At 32.2% G+C, this 19,020-nt stretch overlaps 1 protein-coding gene across 2 annotated transcripts in view; it reads right to left on the bottom strand.

Annotated features, from left to right (window-relative positions):
• Cpr (Cytochrome P450 reductase) overlaps window positions 1-17,826 on the bottom strand; it is a 44,467-nt gene extending 26,641 nt beyond the window's left edge. Inside the window, exons 1-3 of one of the 2 annotated variants that reach the window (XM_035363493.2) lie at window positions 17,647-17,826; window positions 8,404-8,585; window positions 610-664 (exon numbers count right to left, since the gene is read on the bottom strand). In XM_035363493.2, the coding sequence (XP_035219384.1) occupies window positions 610-664; window positions 8,404-8,579 (231 nt within the window). In that variant the 5' untranslated portion in view covers window positions 8,580-8,585; window positions 17,647-17,826. The remainder of the gene's footprint in view (window positions 1-609; window positions 665-8,403; window positions 8,586-17,646) is intronic. The other variant, XM_085812618.1, reaches the window with a different exon arrangement.
• Window positions 17,827-19,020: the final 1,194 nt, after the last annotated feature.

Raw genomic sequence — 19,020 nt, 5'->3', positions numbered from 1 at the left:
CAGATTAACGAATTTTGACTGTAATTATGATTTATTTACAAATTGTATTTAACCGTAAAACACGTTTTCCAAGTCTTGTCGAAGTAGTTTAGATCTTGATGATGTTTTTTTAAAAAATTCTGTAATTTTCAATTTTATAATTTCTTTTAATTAAAAAAATTAATTTCAATTTACCTGTGTGCTTACAATTCTTTTTCTTGAAATTAATTGAGAGATAATTCAGAAGCATGCTTCTGTTGATAATTCTAATGGATGCTGCTTACACAAAGAACAAAGAATTATCACATTTTGTTATTTAATTGCTTGGTTTATGTTTCAATATGAATTATGATTCTAGATTGATCTCCAGGTTATGTTTCATGATTTTTACTTCTTCATGTTAGCTAAGTTTGTCACTTTAAGTATATTTATATTCTATTCTCTCTCTCTAAATAAATACATAAATAACTGAGTGCTGCTAATGGAGATTTTCCAAGAGCCTTCTTTCAGAATTTAAAACTCTTATTTTAATTATAAGCTGTTCACATAAAACAATTTATGCAGAAAAATCATGTGAATTAAATTATAACTCCTAACCAAACTCATATCATATAGAGAAATGAAACTTACAGTAGCTTTCATTTTGTTTATAAAACTTGAATCTGATGCAGCAAATGTATTGGGTCTATCACAAAAGAAAAACAGAATACACTAATTAATAAACATGAAAAAAATAATAGCAAATTTAAAAGCAGTCATAATTAAATAGCAAATTTAAATGACTGCAATGACTGAAAAAATAACAGCAAATTTAAAAGCAGTCAATTATCACAAAAATCAAAATGTTATCTCTAAAGAAATAAAAATTAATAATCCAAGTTTTTCCATTTTCTCAGTAGTGATACAAAATGATAGCTTGGCCATTATTTGCTTTCAGAAATTCCTTACAGGGGAAGGGAGAAAAAAAAAATGTGGTACTTTTGCATCATCAAAGAAATTTATGTGATCTTGGTATTCTCCTGGTAACTGCTGAACTTTTAAATTTAATGATACATACTTGAATAAAAATATCAAACTTTCAAGCAATCTTTTTTTAAAAATTTTTTTACAGCAAAAATGCATGAACTATTAAAGCATAAAAATTTCACTTATGAAACAGAGATATAGTACTTCTCTCATATATTCAGAGAAAACTTTCATAGTGACCTGCATTTCTTACAAAAACATTTCTAAATCTGTAGACCACAAAAGGTCCTCAAAGCCTACCCATTTGGTCCTAAAGATTAACAGCATACAACCACTCATAGCTAAAACATATACAGCTAAAAATCTCTATAAAATCACAGTATCTCTATAATATCCATAAATTAATAAAATCATATGAAAATCAATAAACCACATATAATTCAAATTTCAGGGTGTGGAAATCAAGCATGGCAACAATCTATCACCTTATTTCCTAAGACTGACCTTTTATGAAATTTATTACCAGTTACAGACTTAAGCAATAAAAGAGGGAGTTAAAGCATTATGACCGTGGCACTTTTCACCATCTTTCATTCCAGCTCATCAGAATGCACTGCAGTAATGAATCTTCTTTTGAGGTATTGAAGACTTTCTTAATAATTTTGGAGATGCAGAGATTTATCACATATACCAATAAACTGCACTTTTACTAGTGCTATTTATGAGCCTTATTATTGCAGCCCCCATTTTTTAAATGCGAAGTTGCTGCTATAAACTCATAAAATCGTATACAGCTAAAAGTCGATAAGCCACATATAATTAAAATTGCCATGCTCATGTTTGCTTCTTGCATATATTTTGTGACTTCTGTGTTTCCACAATTGTTCTTGATACGGCACGAGAAGCATTTTTTCGTCTCGTGGAATTTCATTACATGAACTCCACAACGTAAGAGTCAGGATGATTGTGAACTGTGTCTTGATGATGTGCCACTCAACAAAGTGCCGTGGTTCTTCAACAGTTTGTGCATGAGCAGCTGTTGTTGGATCAACAAAATGAAACTTAGGGTTCCCAGTACAATGCATTTAACTTGCTTTTTATAGGTCCTCCTGTTTTACACAGTGGCTCCCAAAAGTGTTCGTAAACTTATGATTTTCATTGAAATAGGGCTCTATCGATGAATTAAAAGTAAACTTTCTGAATGAGATTTTAATAATAAGATCTCTAATCTATTCGTAAGAAAACTACATGAAATATTTTTAAAATATAGCGAAACTTTATTTTTAAGAAATTAATAATCAAAAAATGACAAACATTTTATCTCACAAAAGTCTTCGTACACTAAAATATTTTTGGATAAAATCAAAATTAGAATTATTGCTTGCCGCTTTTTTCAATTTTTGCATTGTGGTGGCATTTAAAAAATTGTTTGCTTTAATTTTTTATTGTTTACATCATAATATTCTATTTATTAAAGAAAAATGGGTCGCAGTCGTAAAGAAATTACAAACAGCATTCAAAAATTGATAATTTTTCACCATAGTAGTGGTAACTCAATTCAAAATATCGCTAAATTAGTTAATTTATCCCATTCTACAGTGCAGTATGTGATAAAATGCTTTAAAGAAGAAAATCGGATTGAAAACAAGGTAAGAAAAGGTCGACTGAGAAAGTTAACTAAACGTGATGAGAGATTTATTATTAGAAAATTTTGAAATAAAAAATTTGTGACCACGTTTGAGTGCTGTAAAAGTTTCTGCAGAATTTAATGCAAAGTTTTCTACTTCAATTTCACCTGAAACTGTTCAACGAGTTCTCAGAGAAGCTGGATTACATGGGCGTTCTGCGGGTAAAAATTTTTTTGTTAATGAAAAAAACAGAAAGCTTACGCTTTCATTCACAAAATTAATGATAAATACACCCGAAACATACCTGAATAATGTTTTATTTGCTGACGAAAGCAAATTTAACATTTTTGGTTCCGATCGTTGAATAACTGTATGGAGAAGCAAAAATGTGGAACTTCATTCTAAAAACTGAGTTGGCACAGTTAAGCATGGCGGTGGAGGTGTTCTTGTGTGGGGGTGCATGGCAGCATCAGGACTAGGTAATTTGGCATTTATTAATGGCATAATTAATCATTCTCTTTATTTAAATATTTTAAGAAACAATTTAAAATTATCAGCCCAAAATTTGGGTATTGGAAACAACTTTATTTTTAATCATGATAACGATCCTAAGCATTCGGCTCTCAACATTCGCCTGTGGTGTCTGTATAACTGTCCACAGGTTTTGAAAACACCATCTCAGTCGCCATATTTAAAACCCATAGAGCACATTTGAAAAGAAATGGAGGTTAGAGTACGAAAACACGACATCAAAACGAAAAGCGAACTCAAAACAGTCATGATGGAAGAATGGATGAACATTGATACAGAAATTACAAAAAAACTAGTAAACTCTATTCCCAGATGTTCAAAAGCTGTTGTGAATGCTAAAGCATATCCTACTAAATATTAATTTAACGAAAAATTAAAATATTTACTAATATGTCAAGATTTTTTTGAAGTGTATGAAGACTTTTGTGAGATAAAATGTTTGTCATTTTTTGATTATTAATTTCTTAAAAATAAAGTTTCGCTATATCTTAAAAATATTTCACGTAATTTGGTTATGAATAGATTATAGATCTTATTATTAAAATCTCATTCAGAAAGTTTACTTTTAATTAATGGATAGAGCCCTATTTCAATGAAAATCATAAGTGTACGAACACTTTTGGGAGTCACTGTATATTTACCAACCCTTTGAACATATCATCAATCCTTCTTGTACACAATTTTTACCAAATGTATGGTTGCCTCTCTGTTTCAAACCTCAAGAAGAAAGAATTCACCAGCTTCTTAGCATAACCCACCAAATATCCAGTATTATTCAACAATAACAATAAACTGCAGCATTGATTTTCACACGAGTTTCTTTCATTTACAGAAAACCAAAATTGTTATCTTCTTTCTTCTTTGTTAAGGAACAAGCTTGTTTGCTTACATTTCTGAATTATAATAAAGCAAGCCTAATAAGGATAAATTTTTATGTTAAGAAATAATTCAACCCCTTTGAGTGAAATTATCATTTCATGCTGTCCTTAAAATATGTTATCATAATACATTTGCAACTTCATTTTGCAAAAAATTTTGATATTATCAAATTTTGACATGATTCTGACCTGACATAGAAATAAGTCTTAATAAGGCAATAAAAAGTTCTTGGGGAACATAATACAGTCAAATACTGAAAAAAAATCTGCCGACCTGAAATCCGCCAACTCCTGAAATTCGTGTTGCCTCTCAAAATGTAAACATTGAGTTTATAGGTTCCGAAACTACAACATGGAGTACGAAATATCAAAGCAAAAACATTTATCGAATAATAACATCATAACTACCGAATAATAATGAGTCATAATGGAAATAGCAAGTTATCGACATCATGATAAAAGTGTCTTTCCCTGCAATCTGTGTCGAGGTAAAAAAGCAGACGATTCACTCAACTCTTCTTTCAAGTTCACGATTCCCGTTGCTGTATTTTCTGAACTTTGTTATTTCACGAGATTGTCTAGTGCTGCCGTTTTTTTTTTATATAGATATTTTGTGGATAAATTAAGAATATTTTAAATTTCAGTGCATTTTAATACAATGATAAGAAACACAATCATGATTTTACTGTTTGCAACGTTGAAAAACGTAAACACGTTGCATTGACAGTAATGCAAAAAGTGCAAATTCTGCAAAAGATGGAGGCAGGTGCTACTCCTCGCTTTATAGCACAATCGTATAGCGACACGGACTGTGTATGGTATACAGAAAAATAAAAAAAAAAAAAACACTGTTTAAATTTTACAGCAACAGTGATTCTAACACGGGAATCCAAAACCAGAAATCTTTGCATGAGGTGAAATCGGTAAACCTTGATGCTGTCTTGTACGACTGGTTCCGGCAGCGGCGGAGTGATGGGGTAGCAATTTCAGGACCATTTCTGAGAGAAAAGGTGAAGCAGATTCATGCCAATTTATAAACAGAGGAGCCGAACAATTTTGGCAGCGGTTATATTGAGCCAACCGCTGCTGAAATTGCACGGCTTAAACAGAGACATGATATACGTTATCTGAAAGCATGTGGGGAAAAACTTTCAGCAGATGCTGATGAAAGATACTGCAGAGGAGGTTATTGATGAATTTTTTGTGTTAGTGGCAGAAGAAAATCTTAGCCCAGAACAGGTTTTTAATGGACGAGACTGGGATTTTTTGGCGATGTTTGCTAGGAAAGACATTTGTGACAAGTGAAGGAAGTGCACCATCAGAGGTGAAATTTGCTAAAGAAAGCATTACCATTTTAGTATGCAGCAATGCAGCTGGAACTTACAAATGTAAAGCAGTGGTAGTGGGTAAGAGTACCAATCCCAGAGCTCTGAAAGGAGTAAAATGCTTACCTGTGATTTACAGGAGTAATAAAAATTCCTGGTTCACAAAACAACTTATGACTGAATGGTTCATGAAGCATTTCATTAAAGAGGCTAGAAGGCAAAGTAACAGTGTGGGGTTACCATCAAATTGCAAGATTTTACTATTGTTACACAACTGCTCTGCACATCCAGATGAAACTATTTTAATGGCCCTTTAAATAAAGAATAATAAAAATTCCTGGTTTACAAAACAACTTATGACTGAATGGTTCATGAAGCATTTCATTAAAGAGGCTAGAAGGCATTGTAACAGTGTGGGGTTACCATCAAATTGCAAGATTTTACTATTGTTAGACAACTGCTCTGCACATAAAGATGCAACTATTTTAATGGCCCTTTTAATTTGTCATGGCCCTTTCTTTTGCCCCCAAATACTACATCATTGATCCAACCAAATGGACCAGGGCATAATACACAGTATTCAATGCCACTATAAATCAGTTTCTGAAAAAAAATTCAAGTGACCATTCTATTCCACTCTGTGATTATAAAAAAAGTTCACCATCAAAGACTACATTTATTTGTTAGCTGAATCATGGAATTCTGTTTCCCAAACAACATTAGTAAATGCCTGGCATAATGTATGGCCATCTTCTCTGTTTATTGAAACTGAGAGTGGCGAAAGTGATTTTTCTGGTTTTAGGGTCAGTGCAGCAAGGATTAAAGCAAGAGAATTGCTTTTATTTTCAAAAGAAAAAATAAATGAGGAGGCTTTGCAGGAAGAAGATATTGTTGAATGGATGATGTGTTCAGATGAGCCAAACGCTGGCTTATCAGATGACTGATGATGAAATCATTGGCTCTGTTTTGAACTCGCCACAGCAAGAAGACAATTCTGACACCGACACAGATAGTGAATTTGATAGAAGTGAGAAAATATCTTTTAATGAGGATCTGGAACTTGATGAAAAATACCCAAAATTTTTAGAACAACAAAGCTGTATCACAGAGCAAGAGATTATGACCCTATATAATTTACAAAAAAAAAAAAAAAAAAAAAAAAATTACTCTGGAGCACCCTAAAGTTTTGAAATAAACCTCCATCAGAAAAATGTTTGAAACACATAGAAAAAAATGAAATATTTCATATTAATATCCCTTATTTTTATGTGTATTGAATACATCCCTAATGCTTTTAAATATCCCTGTAAGCACTAATGTAAATAAATACTAATATAATATAAACAATTTATATATGTAATAATTAATGTACATAATAAATTATTGTAATAGTGTATAATAATTTAATTAAATGTATTTAATATGCCTTATTTATTTTGCTTTTTTAGTCTGAATATTATGATTTATCTTTTCTGTCCTGAAATCTGCAAAATCCTAAAATCCGCACAACCTTTGGTCTCAAGCTTTGCGAATTTCTGGAATTCTACTGCATTCCTTTCTTGCCGTCACATCAGATTTTGATACTGTTCTTTTATCGGGACTGGATTCAGAATGTGTGTTTTTTGTATGCATGTGCATATATGCATATATGCACACACAAACATTTGTACTTGCATATATTACATGCATTCATGAACACATATATGCATATGTATTTACATTTCTGAACCTGGTCCTAATAATGGAACAATACCCAAATTTTATTACATATGTAAGAAATAAAACAGAGAAAATAATAAATAAAATTAAAAAAAAATAACTATGATGCTCATAGTAGTGAAAAAGCAACATATTTCAAAGAACACAGAGATCAAAATGAAGGAAATTTTATCAAAAAAAAAAAAAAAATATGATCTAACACTTCTTCCAGAGTTTATCATCATTTATATGTTCATACAAAAATTTTGAATATTTTGCCTTAATACATAATGCAAACTATGTAATGGTAATAATTTTTGAATCATTACAAAAAATAACAGTCAAATATTTTTTACAAAGACACAGAATTTAAACTTCACAAAATGACTATCTGCAATACCAGATAACTCTAATAATCTTTTTCCACATTTCATAGAACACATATACCAAATGCTCAATATTGTTATTAAATTTTGATCTCAGAAATACTGGTTTAATATTATTTCAGAGGTTGATGTCTTATGAAGGTGATCTTCAGAGTTTCACTATAATTCAGGACCAGGCTGAAATAGTCATGCGATCTAATTGTTAAACTGTTTCTTGACATTAAAATGCATTTAGTATTACTTGCTTTTCATGTTAGAATTCTTGGAGCAAATCAAAAATCCCCAAATATATGTGGGGGCCGCTAACAAAGAAATAACAAATTTTCCTTAAAGTTGTAGAGTTTCAAGCACAGCATATAAACCAATCAGCCAACACTTAACAACTAAGAACAATAGCATGCATCCACAACACACACTGCTATGATAAATGAGCATTAGTTTTTAAAACTCAATAACAGAGGCATCAAGACTTAAAATTCAAGTGATGAACAGAGAAGTTTATCAATAGGAATTTTCTGGTAATTCAGCTCCAAAGATTTAATTTTAAATTAATTAATTAAACTGAAATTTGCACTGAAAGATTCTGTTCAGTTCTTACAATAAATTAGCTGCTAACAGAGTCCACTAAAACTTGTTTTAATAGATAAAAAGTTAATAAATTAAATACTTAAAATTATATAAATACAAAATTTATGATCAGTTTATCCATTAATTTTAAAAGTTTAATAATTCTTTAAAATAATTTTAGCAGATGAAGCTTTCCTGACAAATTGTTTTTTTAAATATATCTTTTGACAAAGACAGGTAAATCTGTCTCCATGTTTTCAAATTAGCTTTATCTAAAGTATAGTTCATATAATTAAACTTAGAAAAATCTTATTCTCTGCAATAATTCACTCTTTCAAATACTAAACCTGTAGCAAAATTACTATTAAATGATTTCATATCCTTTATAATTAATAGGAAAAACAAAATAAACTAGAGCATAACTTAATAAATGTGATATACATACTCAATTGAAAACGATTTTATTGGATCAGCTTTCTCCTTCTTCCTGAGAAATATCCAATATACTGCAAGTGCAAATAATGCACTAAGAATGATGACATCTACTATTCCAAACATCTGTTCAGCCACAATACTTTCCGATGTTGCTGGCATTTCTGTGGTTTCAGGTTGAACAGTCATTTTAAGCTATAAAAGATAAAATTTAACATTAATTCTACAATTATTACAGCAGGAAGTTAAATCCTTATACATACAATAGTGAAGGGATTTCAGACAGGAAAAGGATAACATTTACATCAATTCCACAATCATTAAAGCAAGAAGTTAAAATCCTCATAAATTCAGAAATCAAATGGTTTCCAACAGAATGTTATGTATATTATTAATGGCATAAGCACATATATTCATTCTTATGGCATAAGCACATATATTCATTCTTATGGCATAACACATAAACAGAACTTCACAAGTCTTAATCCATACTTTTCAACATGTTTCAAGGAAATATTACATATTATTTGCCATGCATTTCTATATGATTAACTTATTAGAATATTGCATAAATTCTTTAAACTTTTTTACCAGAATCTCTATTAACAACCCTTCCCCAAAAAATCCTCTCTGTAGTGATATTTTCTTTTTGGTAGTTTTACTCTTTTTTCTAAAACTTTTTTCAGCATTTTTGAAACCTGATTTAGAATTTCAAATCAGACATATGGTGATGGTGTATTAAGTAAACAATAATAAACATTTCTGATACCTATTTCCAGTCAAGGTACCAAAACTGCTTATACAAATCATGCTGTATATGGAGAGGATATTATTACTGAAAGAACTGCTCAGAAATGATTTTCGCACTTCAAGGAAGGGAAATCTGATGATGGAGACTACTTATGTTTCAGATCACTTGTAAAGTTCAGAGAAGATTGATTAAACAAGCTCACTTAAAAGGACCCACATTAATCTACTAACAGGGTGGATGAAATTTTAAAAGGGTCAACAGCAAAATATGAATCAGTAACTGAGAGGCATAATCAAGATCCCATTGATTGGAAAAAAAAAAAAAAATCACACAGTAAGGAAGAAATCATAAAATAACTACTATGCGAAAATACCCTACAATTAATTAACATATTTTAAAAAAGTAACATTCTTTTTAAAATATATAAAATAAAAGCAACATAAAAAGTAAAACACAGAAACACAACAAAACACAACTCCATAATTGAAAAACCTTATATGGCAACACAAATTATTAAAACTTAACAAAACATATACACTATTTGGCTGATATATATTCATTATTCAATGAGCTGGAAGGAAACAAAGAGCACACAAAACAAACTTCAAGCAAGAGACTTCAACCTGACTGAAACTAGAATGAATTCCATTACTTTTATAACTTTATGTGATTGTCTGTCATTGAAAACAAGTGTATTGTTTTAAGAAGATATGCAGTGGTATCTCAGTATACAGGGTGAATCTGAAAAGGTGAGCTACACTTTAAGGGGTGATAAAAAGCAGCTATACATACAATATTCATCATAGAAAGCTTGGGTGAAATGTAAATGGTGAGCTGCTAGCTGGCATTGTAAATGGTGTAAAAAGGGTTGGTCCTTGCACCAAACGACATTTTCTATCATTATTGAAGAGAGGATTGGCTGGTTATATGAACAATGACATTTCCAGGGCGATGGATTGATTGAGGTGGTACCATAGCTTGGCCACCAAAATCACCAGATCTCTCGTATTTGGACTTTTTCCTGTGGGACCATACGAAAAGCCTAATCTATGATTGCCCTGTTGAAACCAATATGGATCTAGTTGCCAGGATCGCCGTTGTTGCCGGCAATACTCAGGAAATGTTCTGGTGTTTTCAAAATTGTGTGTCAGTCCCTATCCTGCAGGTGTGAAACCTGCGTTACAGCTGGTGGAAGATCTTTTGAGCATGTACATCAATTACATTCCTGTTGATAAAATGTTTAGTATCTATTCTCATTCTCATGTTAATTCTTTAAATGTGATAGTGGAAAACTAACTTTTAACTTCTCGCAGCCTGCGTTCTGACTATATATTTTATGACAAATATTGCTCCTATAGCTGTGTTCTACCACCCCATTAAATTTTGCCCACTTTGTCAGATTCCCACTGTATGTCATTAATCATTTTAGAACTCTGGACATATATCAAACGAATTTTCTAACAAAAAATAAAGAGAAAATAATATTTCCTTTTATGTACAAAAATCCTATTGTTATTATTATGATACTGTTTAATACTAAAATACAAATACATTGGTAAAATATGCACTGTACATAAATGAACAACTGCACAATGATATTTTTCTGTTTATCAGATAAAAAGCAATTTTTCAACATGCTTCGATACCTCTGCTATTTGTTTGGTAATCCATTTCACCCTGTTTCACAATGTTACCTGATCTAATTAATGTATTTAAATTTCACAATCGTAGACATCATCATATGGTACGCATTAGCCAATTCTTGGATATATATGCATTCGTACACTTTCCATAAATTCATCTTTGAACTCTTTTTCACCTCCACAGTGATCCTAACAATTTTCTTTGTTGCTCGACTTTTTTCTTTAATTTTCCTAAAACACCTAAAGTATTTAAAAAAACACACACACATACACAACACTTGAAAATTCACAGTTCTAACGTGTGGTTGTTAACAGTAGTAACAGGCATTCTGACATTTATAAGCTATCACTGCATTATGTTAGAAAAGGAAAATGTGTAGTGCATGCAAAGTTTCTAATAATGCTTCCACAACCTTCAAAATTTGAATGTCCCAGCATGGCTCAGAAAACTGCTGAAATACGATATATCTGATAAGGATAATATGATACAAGAACAGTTGACAGCACTGAAGGAGGTGTTTAAGTCTGCACAGACTGCATTGAAGGCGGATTTCCGGTAGATAAGCCACAACTTACATATGTTTAAAAGTGGAAAATTTAGGTCTGTGGCATATCTACCAGGATGACGTATCTGAAGGAATTTTATTTTCCCTCTATTTTTAAAACTTCTAGTTTGCATTGTAAGTTATGCATAAATGAAACAGTTAATACCGAATTTACTGCGACATTTTAGCCTGATACAAGTGCTCAGGTTGCCCTAAGGCAGAGCAGCATATTCGAACTTCCATGAAACTTGACTAAGTACGGTAGGTGGTGTAAAGAAATTCGAAGACATGTACTTTCTGTGAAACTCTGGGGTTTTGTCTCCATTTTCTGATGGCCAACTTTTTTTCACAGAAACATCCGCAGAAACTTTTACTTCACCAAGTTCTTACATGTCTCATTACTTCACGGCTTTCTTAATGCTTATTTGTTGCAGTGCTTAATTTATCGTTTGTGATTGCTGAATTTTAAAAACTGAATTTTAAAAATTATTATTATAATTATTCATTGGGCTCCTATCTAACAGAAAAGTTATACAGCTGCTTTTAAGCTTTTGTGGCAGTGAAGAAATCAATAGAAATGGGATATCACACTGCAGCTAGAGAATTTCAAGTTGACAAGAGATGCATTTGGTAGTGGAAATATGAAAAAGAAGAATTAGAAAAAATACTTAAGAATAAAACATCTTGTTGAATTAGCATCATCGCCTGGCCTACTTTGGAAGACAATTTAGAAAAATGAACAACAGAGCAGAAGGAAAAGGGATTATAAATGTCAACAGTTAGAATTCACCTTTAAGTAACTGCTAAAAAAATGGGCATTAAAAATGCTGATGGTGGATCTAATTGGCGTTTCAGATTTACGAAACAAAAGAAATTATTCATCAGGAGAAAAACAAGTTGGACAGAAGCTTCTCGTAGACTAGCTTGATAAAAAGATAGCTTTTTTACAAAAATTACAGAACAAAATTTGAATAGAAGGCAAAGAATTAATATTGATGAAATGTCTTTTACTTTTGATTGACCTGCAAGCAGAAGTGTTCATTCAACAGGTGAAAAAAAATTATTTCTGCATTAACAACCTCGGATGAAACTACTTCTTGTGTTTTCGGTTGTGCTGCCAATGAAGAAAAGTTAACCCCCTTTGATATTTTTAAAAGAAAAATAGTTTTGACAGGAAACTTGTCTAAAGGGGTCATTATTTGTGCCAAAAAAAGTAAGAAGTAATGTTGTTTTGGCTGAGAGCAATTCATCAAAAAAAGGAAGGGTGCTTTTTTCCAACCTTGGGCACTCATCATTTTGAATTCAATGTGATCACATTTATTTGATACTGTAAAATCTGATGTGAATGTGTAGGGGGGGAGTAACTTAACACAGATATCTCAGTAATACCAAGTGGTCTTACAAAAATTTTACAGCCACTAGATCTCAACCATCAATAGAGATTTCAAGCACAAACTATGAAAGCTGTGGGAGGACAGTGCTGTCAACTGCAAAGTGGACTTCATTCCTTCACGAATTCCGAATGGATGAGAAAAACTCCATATGAGGAGGTTGCCCTGTGGATCGATAAAGCATGACAATCAGTCTCAGTGGATATCGTATCAGATTTCATTAAATCAGAAATCATGGAAAAAGGAAATGGAAATGATGATAGTGACGGGTGACCTTGATGGTGATTTGTTAAGTTTAATTCCGATGTTAAGGAGTCTGATTTTGAAGGATTTGTATAAATAAATGTTGTTTATTTTAATTATAAAATGCTGTTTGATTATATAATTTATGCATTTTTTTTTTTTTTTTTTTTCATGATATGGTAAAGCTTACCTAATCCGTAAAAATATAGTCTATTGGAAATCAGCAGAGTTAATTTTTTGCCAAGTTCAAGGTAAGATGTTTGTTGATTTTTTATTTATTTATATGTAAGTAAAGACATTTTTTTTTTTTTACTCAACATTTTTTTCCAACAATCTGCTAGTCGAATTACGCTTATGCTAGAACTTTTGTGGAACAAAAGTGCTTAATCATGATGAAGATTAGGTGTGAAATTGGGACAAAGTGCAGAATCGCTCCCTGCTTACAGAGTCTTTAAGAATTGCACATACACGGTATCATCCATGTACACGTCGACCTATTTTCACTTAAAAAAACATCTCAGAATTGCACAAAAATGGCATTGCGCACACTCTTGACTTTATCCATGTACACTGCTAAAGACCTAGCTAGTTAATACCTTTATCGCCTTACCAAAATGTCGCCAAACTTCCTGTTACCATATTCCAAAGATTAGTCCATATACCTTGGGGTAATTACCTACATGAAATTATGGTACCTTTATGCAAGCCAAATTAATAAGTCAAAGAATTGCACAAACTATTACGCTTATGCTAGAACTTTTGTGGAACAAAAGTGCTTAATCATGACGAAGATTAGGTGTGAAATTGGGACAAAGTACAGAATCGCTCCCTGCTTACAGAATCTTTAAGAATTGCACATACACGGTATCATCCATGTACACATCGACCTATTTTCACTTAAAAAAACATCTCAGAATTGCACAAAAATGGCATTGCGCACACTCTTGACTTTATCCATGTACACTGCTAAAGACCTAGCTAGTAATCTTTATCGCCTTACCAAAATGTCGCCAAACTACCTATTACCATATTCCAAAGATTAGCCCATATACCTTGGGGTAATTACCTACATGAAATTATGGTACCTTTATGCAAGCCAAATTAATAAGTCAAAGAATTGCACAAACTTCGTATCCATGTACCGCCCAAAATCACCAAGTTTTGCCAAGGGGTACCCTAAAATATACTTTTACCCATAATCCAGATAGAAACATCTGGATAGTGTTAACACTTCTGTGGAAATTTACTCTATGAAGATCAAATAATACATAACTTGATAATTGAGGGTGAAAGATACAGCTGAAGTACCATATATTTACAAATATAAGGCGAGACAGCATTTTTTCTTCAAAATTTACCCAAAATTCAAAACATGTATATAAGCTGAAATTAAAAATTCTGTAGCATTAAACAATGTCACTATGAGGGAAGAAATGTCAAAAAGGTAAAATGGGTGAAATATTTTCTAATGAATTCTAAAGTAAAACACCAGATGTCTATGATGATGGTTTTAACTCTGGTAATCCTATCTGAAGTTAGGACATATTTTGAATTCATTTGTTGTACTGTATATCATTTATTTATTGTAGTGTATACAATCCTGTGTGCTAGTCTTATTTTCATTTTGGTGAAGTTGTAATAAACCAATAATATAAACAATTTCAGAAACAAAAAAACTCATTTTCATAAAACAAAGATTCATTTAAAATTAATATTTTTCATACACTTAAGAGATTTTGCTATATTAGGCCCTTTATTACTTGCATCCAGCTAAAAAAAAAAGTACCTAGATTTTTTGGGTAAGTGCAGAATCACCCACTTATATGGCACGTATTGACGTAGACATGGACAAAGTAAAAGGAGTGCGCAATGCCAAATTTGTGCAATTCTCCAATTTTTTTTAAGTGAAAAATAGGTCAATGTGTACGTGCATACCAAGTTTCTGCAACTCTTTGACTTATTATTTCCAAGCTGATGCAGAATCGCCCACTCATATGGCGCATATTGATGTGTACATGAACAAAGTCAAGGGAGTGTACAGTGCCAAGTTTGTGCAATTTTCCGATTTTTTTTAAGTGAAAATAGATCGATGTGTATATGGATACTGAGTTTGTGCAATTCTTCGACTTGTTATTTTCAAGTTGGCGATTTTGAGAAATGCGCGAAGCAGTGGGTGATTCTGCACTTTCCCCGATTTTTTTTTTAGGTATTTGTGTATCTGTATATAAGACAACATCATCATTTAGCTATTGAAAAAGTTCAAAAAATTCTTGCCTTACGTATGGAAATATACAGTATATAACACAGCGACTCGTATAATAAATGACATGAGTAAAAAATAGAGTACTTTCTGACTATCCGCATCCCCACTGAAAAGCACGACTCTGTATCAACGAAGCAATGCCCTATGTGGCTAAATTTCGCCCTTGTGGCTTTATGTCACTTTTGAGCATTATGACTGGCTTTAACTGGCAATAAGAAGTTTTGCAACTTGGCATATATTAGCTTATAATTTAAGATATTTTGTTTTCTTAGTTTCTTTAATAACGTAAATATCATCTTCATGAATGTAAGTATATTAAAATACAAATCAAAATAAGTAATTATACAAACTCAATTAAATAATGCTGTTTAAATACCGGTCTTCATTACGATCTAAAATCCTGCGCCGCTCAGATAGTTACAGGCATCAAGTACCTCTTTTTAAGATTTCTCTGCCAAACCTGTACAATTCTCCAATTTTTTAAACAGATGGTTTGGTTTATTTAACTAAGGCTATCTACTTAAAATGAGGGATGCCTTCGTGGAAGATTTTCTAATGCAAACTGGCTCGTATACACATTACACACAGGAAAACTGCCCATGCACCCAGCACGTTCGCCGGGATTCAAATTCTGGACCAAACTATACACATTACACACAGGAAAACTGCTTATGCACCCAGCATGTTCGCCGGGATTCAAATTCTGGACCAAACTACCAGTGTTCGGTGATTTTGCCCCTTGGCCGTTGGTGGTCTTTTCCGAGGGAAAACTGATGGTTGTGTGTATGAAGAGAGCGAAGTGTGCATGCCTTGTAAGGGAGGGGGAAAGGAATATAAAAAATTCATTATACTGGATACATCCTTTAAATATATCTAAAGATACCCAAAGTTAGAAACAGGTGGACGACTTTTCAGTGGGCGTGCAGATTAATCAAATTTGGCAATATACAATTAGAAAAAAAAAAAAGAAAGAAAGAAAAGGGGATAAAAGAAAAAGTAAACTATTGCTATTTTTTGCTTTACCCTATACAAATAAGATCCAAAAGACTAAAACTAAATAATATCACAAATTGCCAATATCCATTTATAACAGAAATGAATTTGGCTAACATTCACAGATAATTTTTTTGCATTCCTATATGGAATTGATCCCCTTTTCACATACTAAGTACCTGCCAAGTAAAATTTTCTGAGATGGCAGTCACTTAGGAAAAGTTACATTAACTACTGATTTTCACAGATATTAGATTGAATGAACAGCAGTTTCAGAGGTTGCCATGAGTGTTTTGATTACATTTAGTATCTCATAAAATATTGGAAAAGTGAAATAGTTAAACAAAATATTACATTCAAAGTATAGCAAATTTTTTTCATTAACTTTTATAATCTATAACGTTCACGATATCTGATGATATAAATATCACCTTATTTGAAAAAATGTACAATATATTATATTCTTTTTATTCCCAATTTTTAGACACTACTGCATTGTTTTGTTCAATAACTAACTTTACATACTTTTTACACATGATATTTCAAGTATTAAATAAGTTAAATCATTAGATAATTAAAATATTTGTCACTCATTTTTTCTGCTGCTATAAAAACATATGCAAGTTTTCTGGTAATCAAATTACAGATTATTTTTTATAGCAGCAGATATATTTTTCAAAATTATGAGATATAATAATTTAAGTACAAAATAATACAAAATGAAAATTTAATTTAAATAATACCAAATGAAAATCACTACATTAATACACAAATATGCATGAAATAATCAACTAAGAAATTACAAGTCATACAATTAATTTTATGGAATATATATGATTATCTTTTATTTTTTAATACCACTTAAGCACACACTAATTACTCTTTAGTAAAAGACAAGATGCAAAGAATTGGGGGGGGGACAACAACCTTCAAACAACTGACAATTTCTACTCTCATCGTTTATCTGAGATTTAAGGTAGTTAATAATAGTTTCAAAGAGATGACATGGAACAAATTTTAATCAAAGATACCATTTTTAACCGCACTGCCAACGCTTCAATGTATCTAAAGGAGAAACCATGTTACTGTGTTCAATTTGTATAGAACAGAATTAAGTGTGCAGAGATTTTGATATAGGATTGATAAATCACTCGAAATCACAACCTATTTTTGCCATTATTGATATTTAAATTTAATTTTTTTGAAAAATCCTATATCTTGTAAATGACGTATTTAGCAAATGTACATACGAAAGAACAGTATTTCACACTACAGCGATCAGTTTCAATGAGAATAAAAATATGATAAATCAGCTTATGGGATGTACAAAAAAATGCATTATAATATCCAATATTTACACAATTTTATTATAAAAAGTTTTTTTATAAATATGGCTTTCAGTAGCAAAAAGAAGAAATATTACTTACTAGATATTTTATGCTGATTACACAAATCCTACGTCTCAAAACAATACACAACAGATAGTATTTTTAAGCACAAAATACACCAAACATTTCAGAAATATAAAATGAAACGGAATTTAAAGGTACGTAGGTATACCTTAAAATAAAACAACCTCCTCACACGGTGGCAAAATCACAAGAGGTCTCACGAAGCTAAAAGTAACTCAATCAAATGATAAAGCCGCTTGCAGCGACATCTCTGTTCAAAGCAATAAATTGCGTCATAAAATGTGCAATGAAAGTGTCGACGTCATGGTTTCCTGCATGGAGCAGAGTACGCGCGAATGAAATTTTTAATTTCTTATTAAATCCCATTACTTAGTTAAATTTCATTCATTTCTAACTATGCTTCAGCAATCAAACAGTGAAACATACACTGGTTATCATAAATTAAGGAAAAATCTCAAAAATCACGATTACTGAAAAAGTTATATGTAGAATTTTATGAAACTTACACACAATATACAACACATAGTAAGGTATCAAATAACATAAAAAGAAATTACCAGGCGATTATGGTAGTATAGAAATTAGCACATGTATAAAATGAACAAATCGAAGATGTCAGTTTGCTATAGTAAAAGTACCTTCAATATGGAATATAATCGCCTCTAGAAGCAATACAGCACATTCAGCGATGTGTGATGCTTTCAATTATGTGGTCTATCAGTTCCATAGAAAGCGAGAGCTATCGCTCTTGCAAAGCAGTTGCAAGCGCGGAAAGGGTCTAAGGGTCCGGATTGAGAGCAGCTAGACGTCTCCCTAAAGCATCCCAAACGTGCTCGATAGGATTCAGGTCCGGGGATCGAGCTGGCCACTCCATGCGCATAATTGTTTCCTGTTGAAGATAATCATATACGATGCGAGCTCTGCGTGGTCTTGCATTGTCGTCCTGTAACAGGAAAGCATCACCTATTGCCCGGCATATGGGTGCACATAAGCATCAAGGATGTCACCTCTATAAACATGAGCATTCACGGTTCTCCTTGAAAAAACATGGAGGTCTGTGCGTCCACCCAAAGAGATGCCACCCCAAACACAGACACTGCATCTTCCGTATGCATCTCTTTCACGGATGTTTGACGGATGATAACGGGTTCCAGGTTCTCTCCATATCAAATAACGCCTATTATCCCTTTATAGACTAAACCTGGACTCATCCGTAGAGAGAATAGCCCTCCATTGCTCAGGCGTCCAGTGGACATGTTGTCGTGTCCACTGCAAACGGTCCCCCTATGGCGTGACTTAAGCGGCACGCAGATGGTTGTTCGCCTCGCATACAGACCACCTTCGCGAAGCCTTCTACGCACAGTTCACGCTGACACCAACCTCCCGGTG

The sequence above is a fragment of the Stegodyphus dumicola genome, chromosome 3 (assembly GCF_044657685.1).
Source record: "Stegodyphus dumicola isolate Sdum_Otavi_A_Nest chromosome 3, ASM4465768v1".
NCBI classification, from domain to species: Eukaryota; Metazoa; Arthropoda; class Arachnida; order Araneae; family Eresidae; genus Stegodyphus; species Stegodyphus dumicola.
Note: the sequence above shows the minus strand (reverse complement) of the source record. Positions and strands in the feature narration are given on the sequence as shown.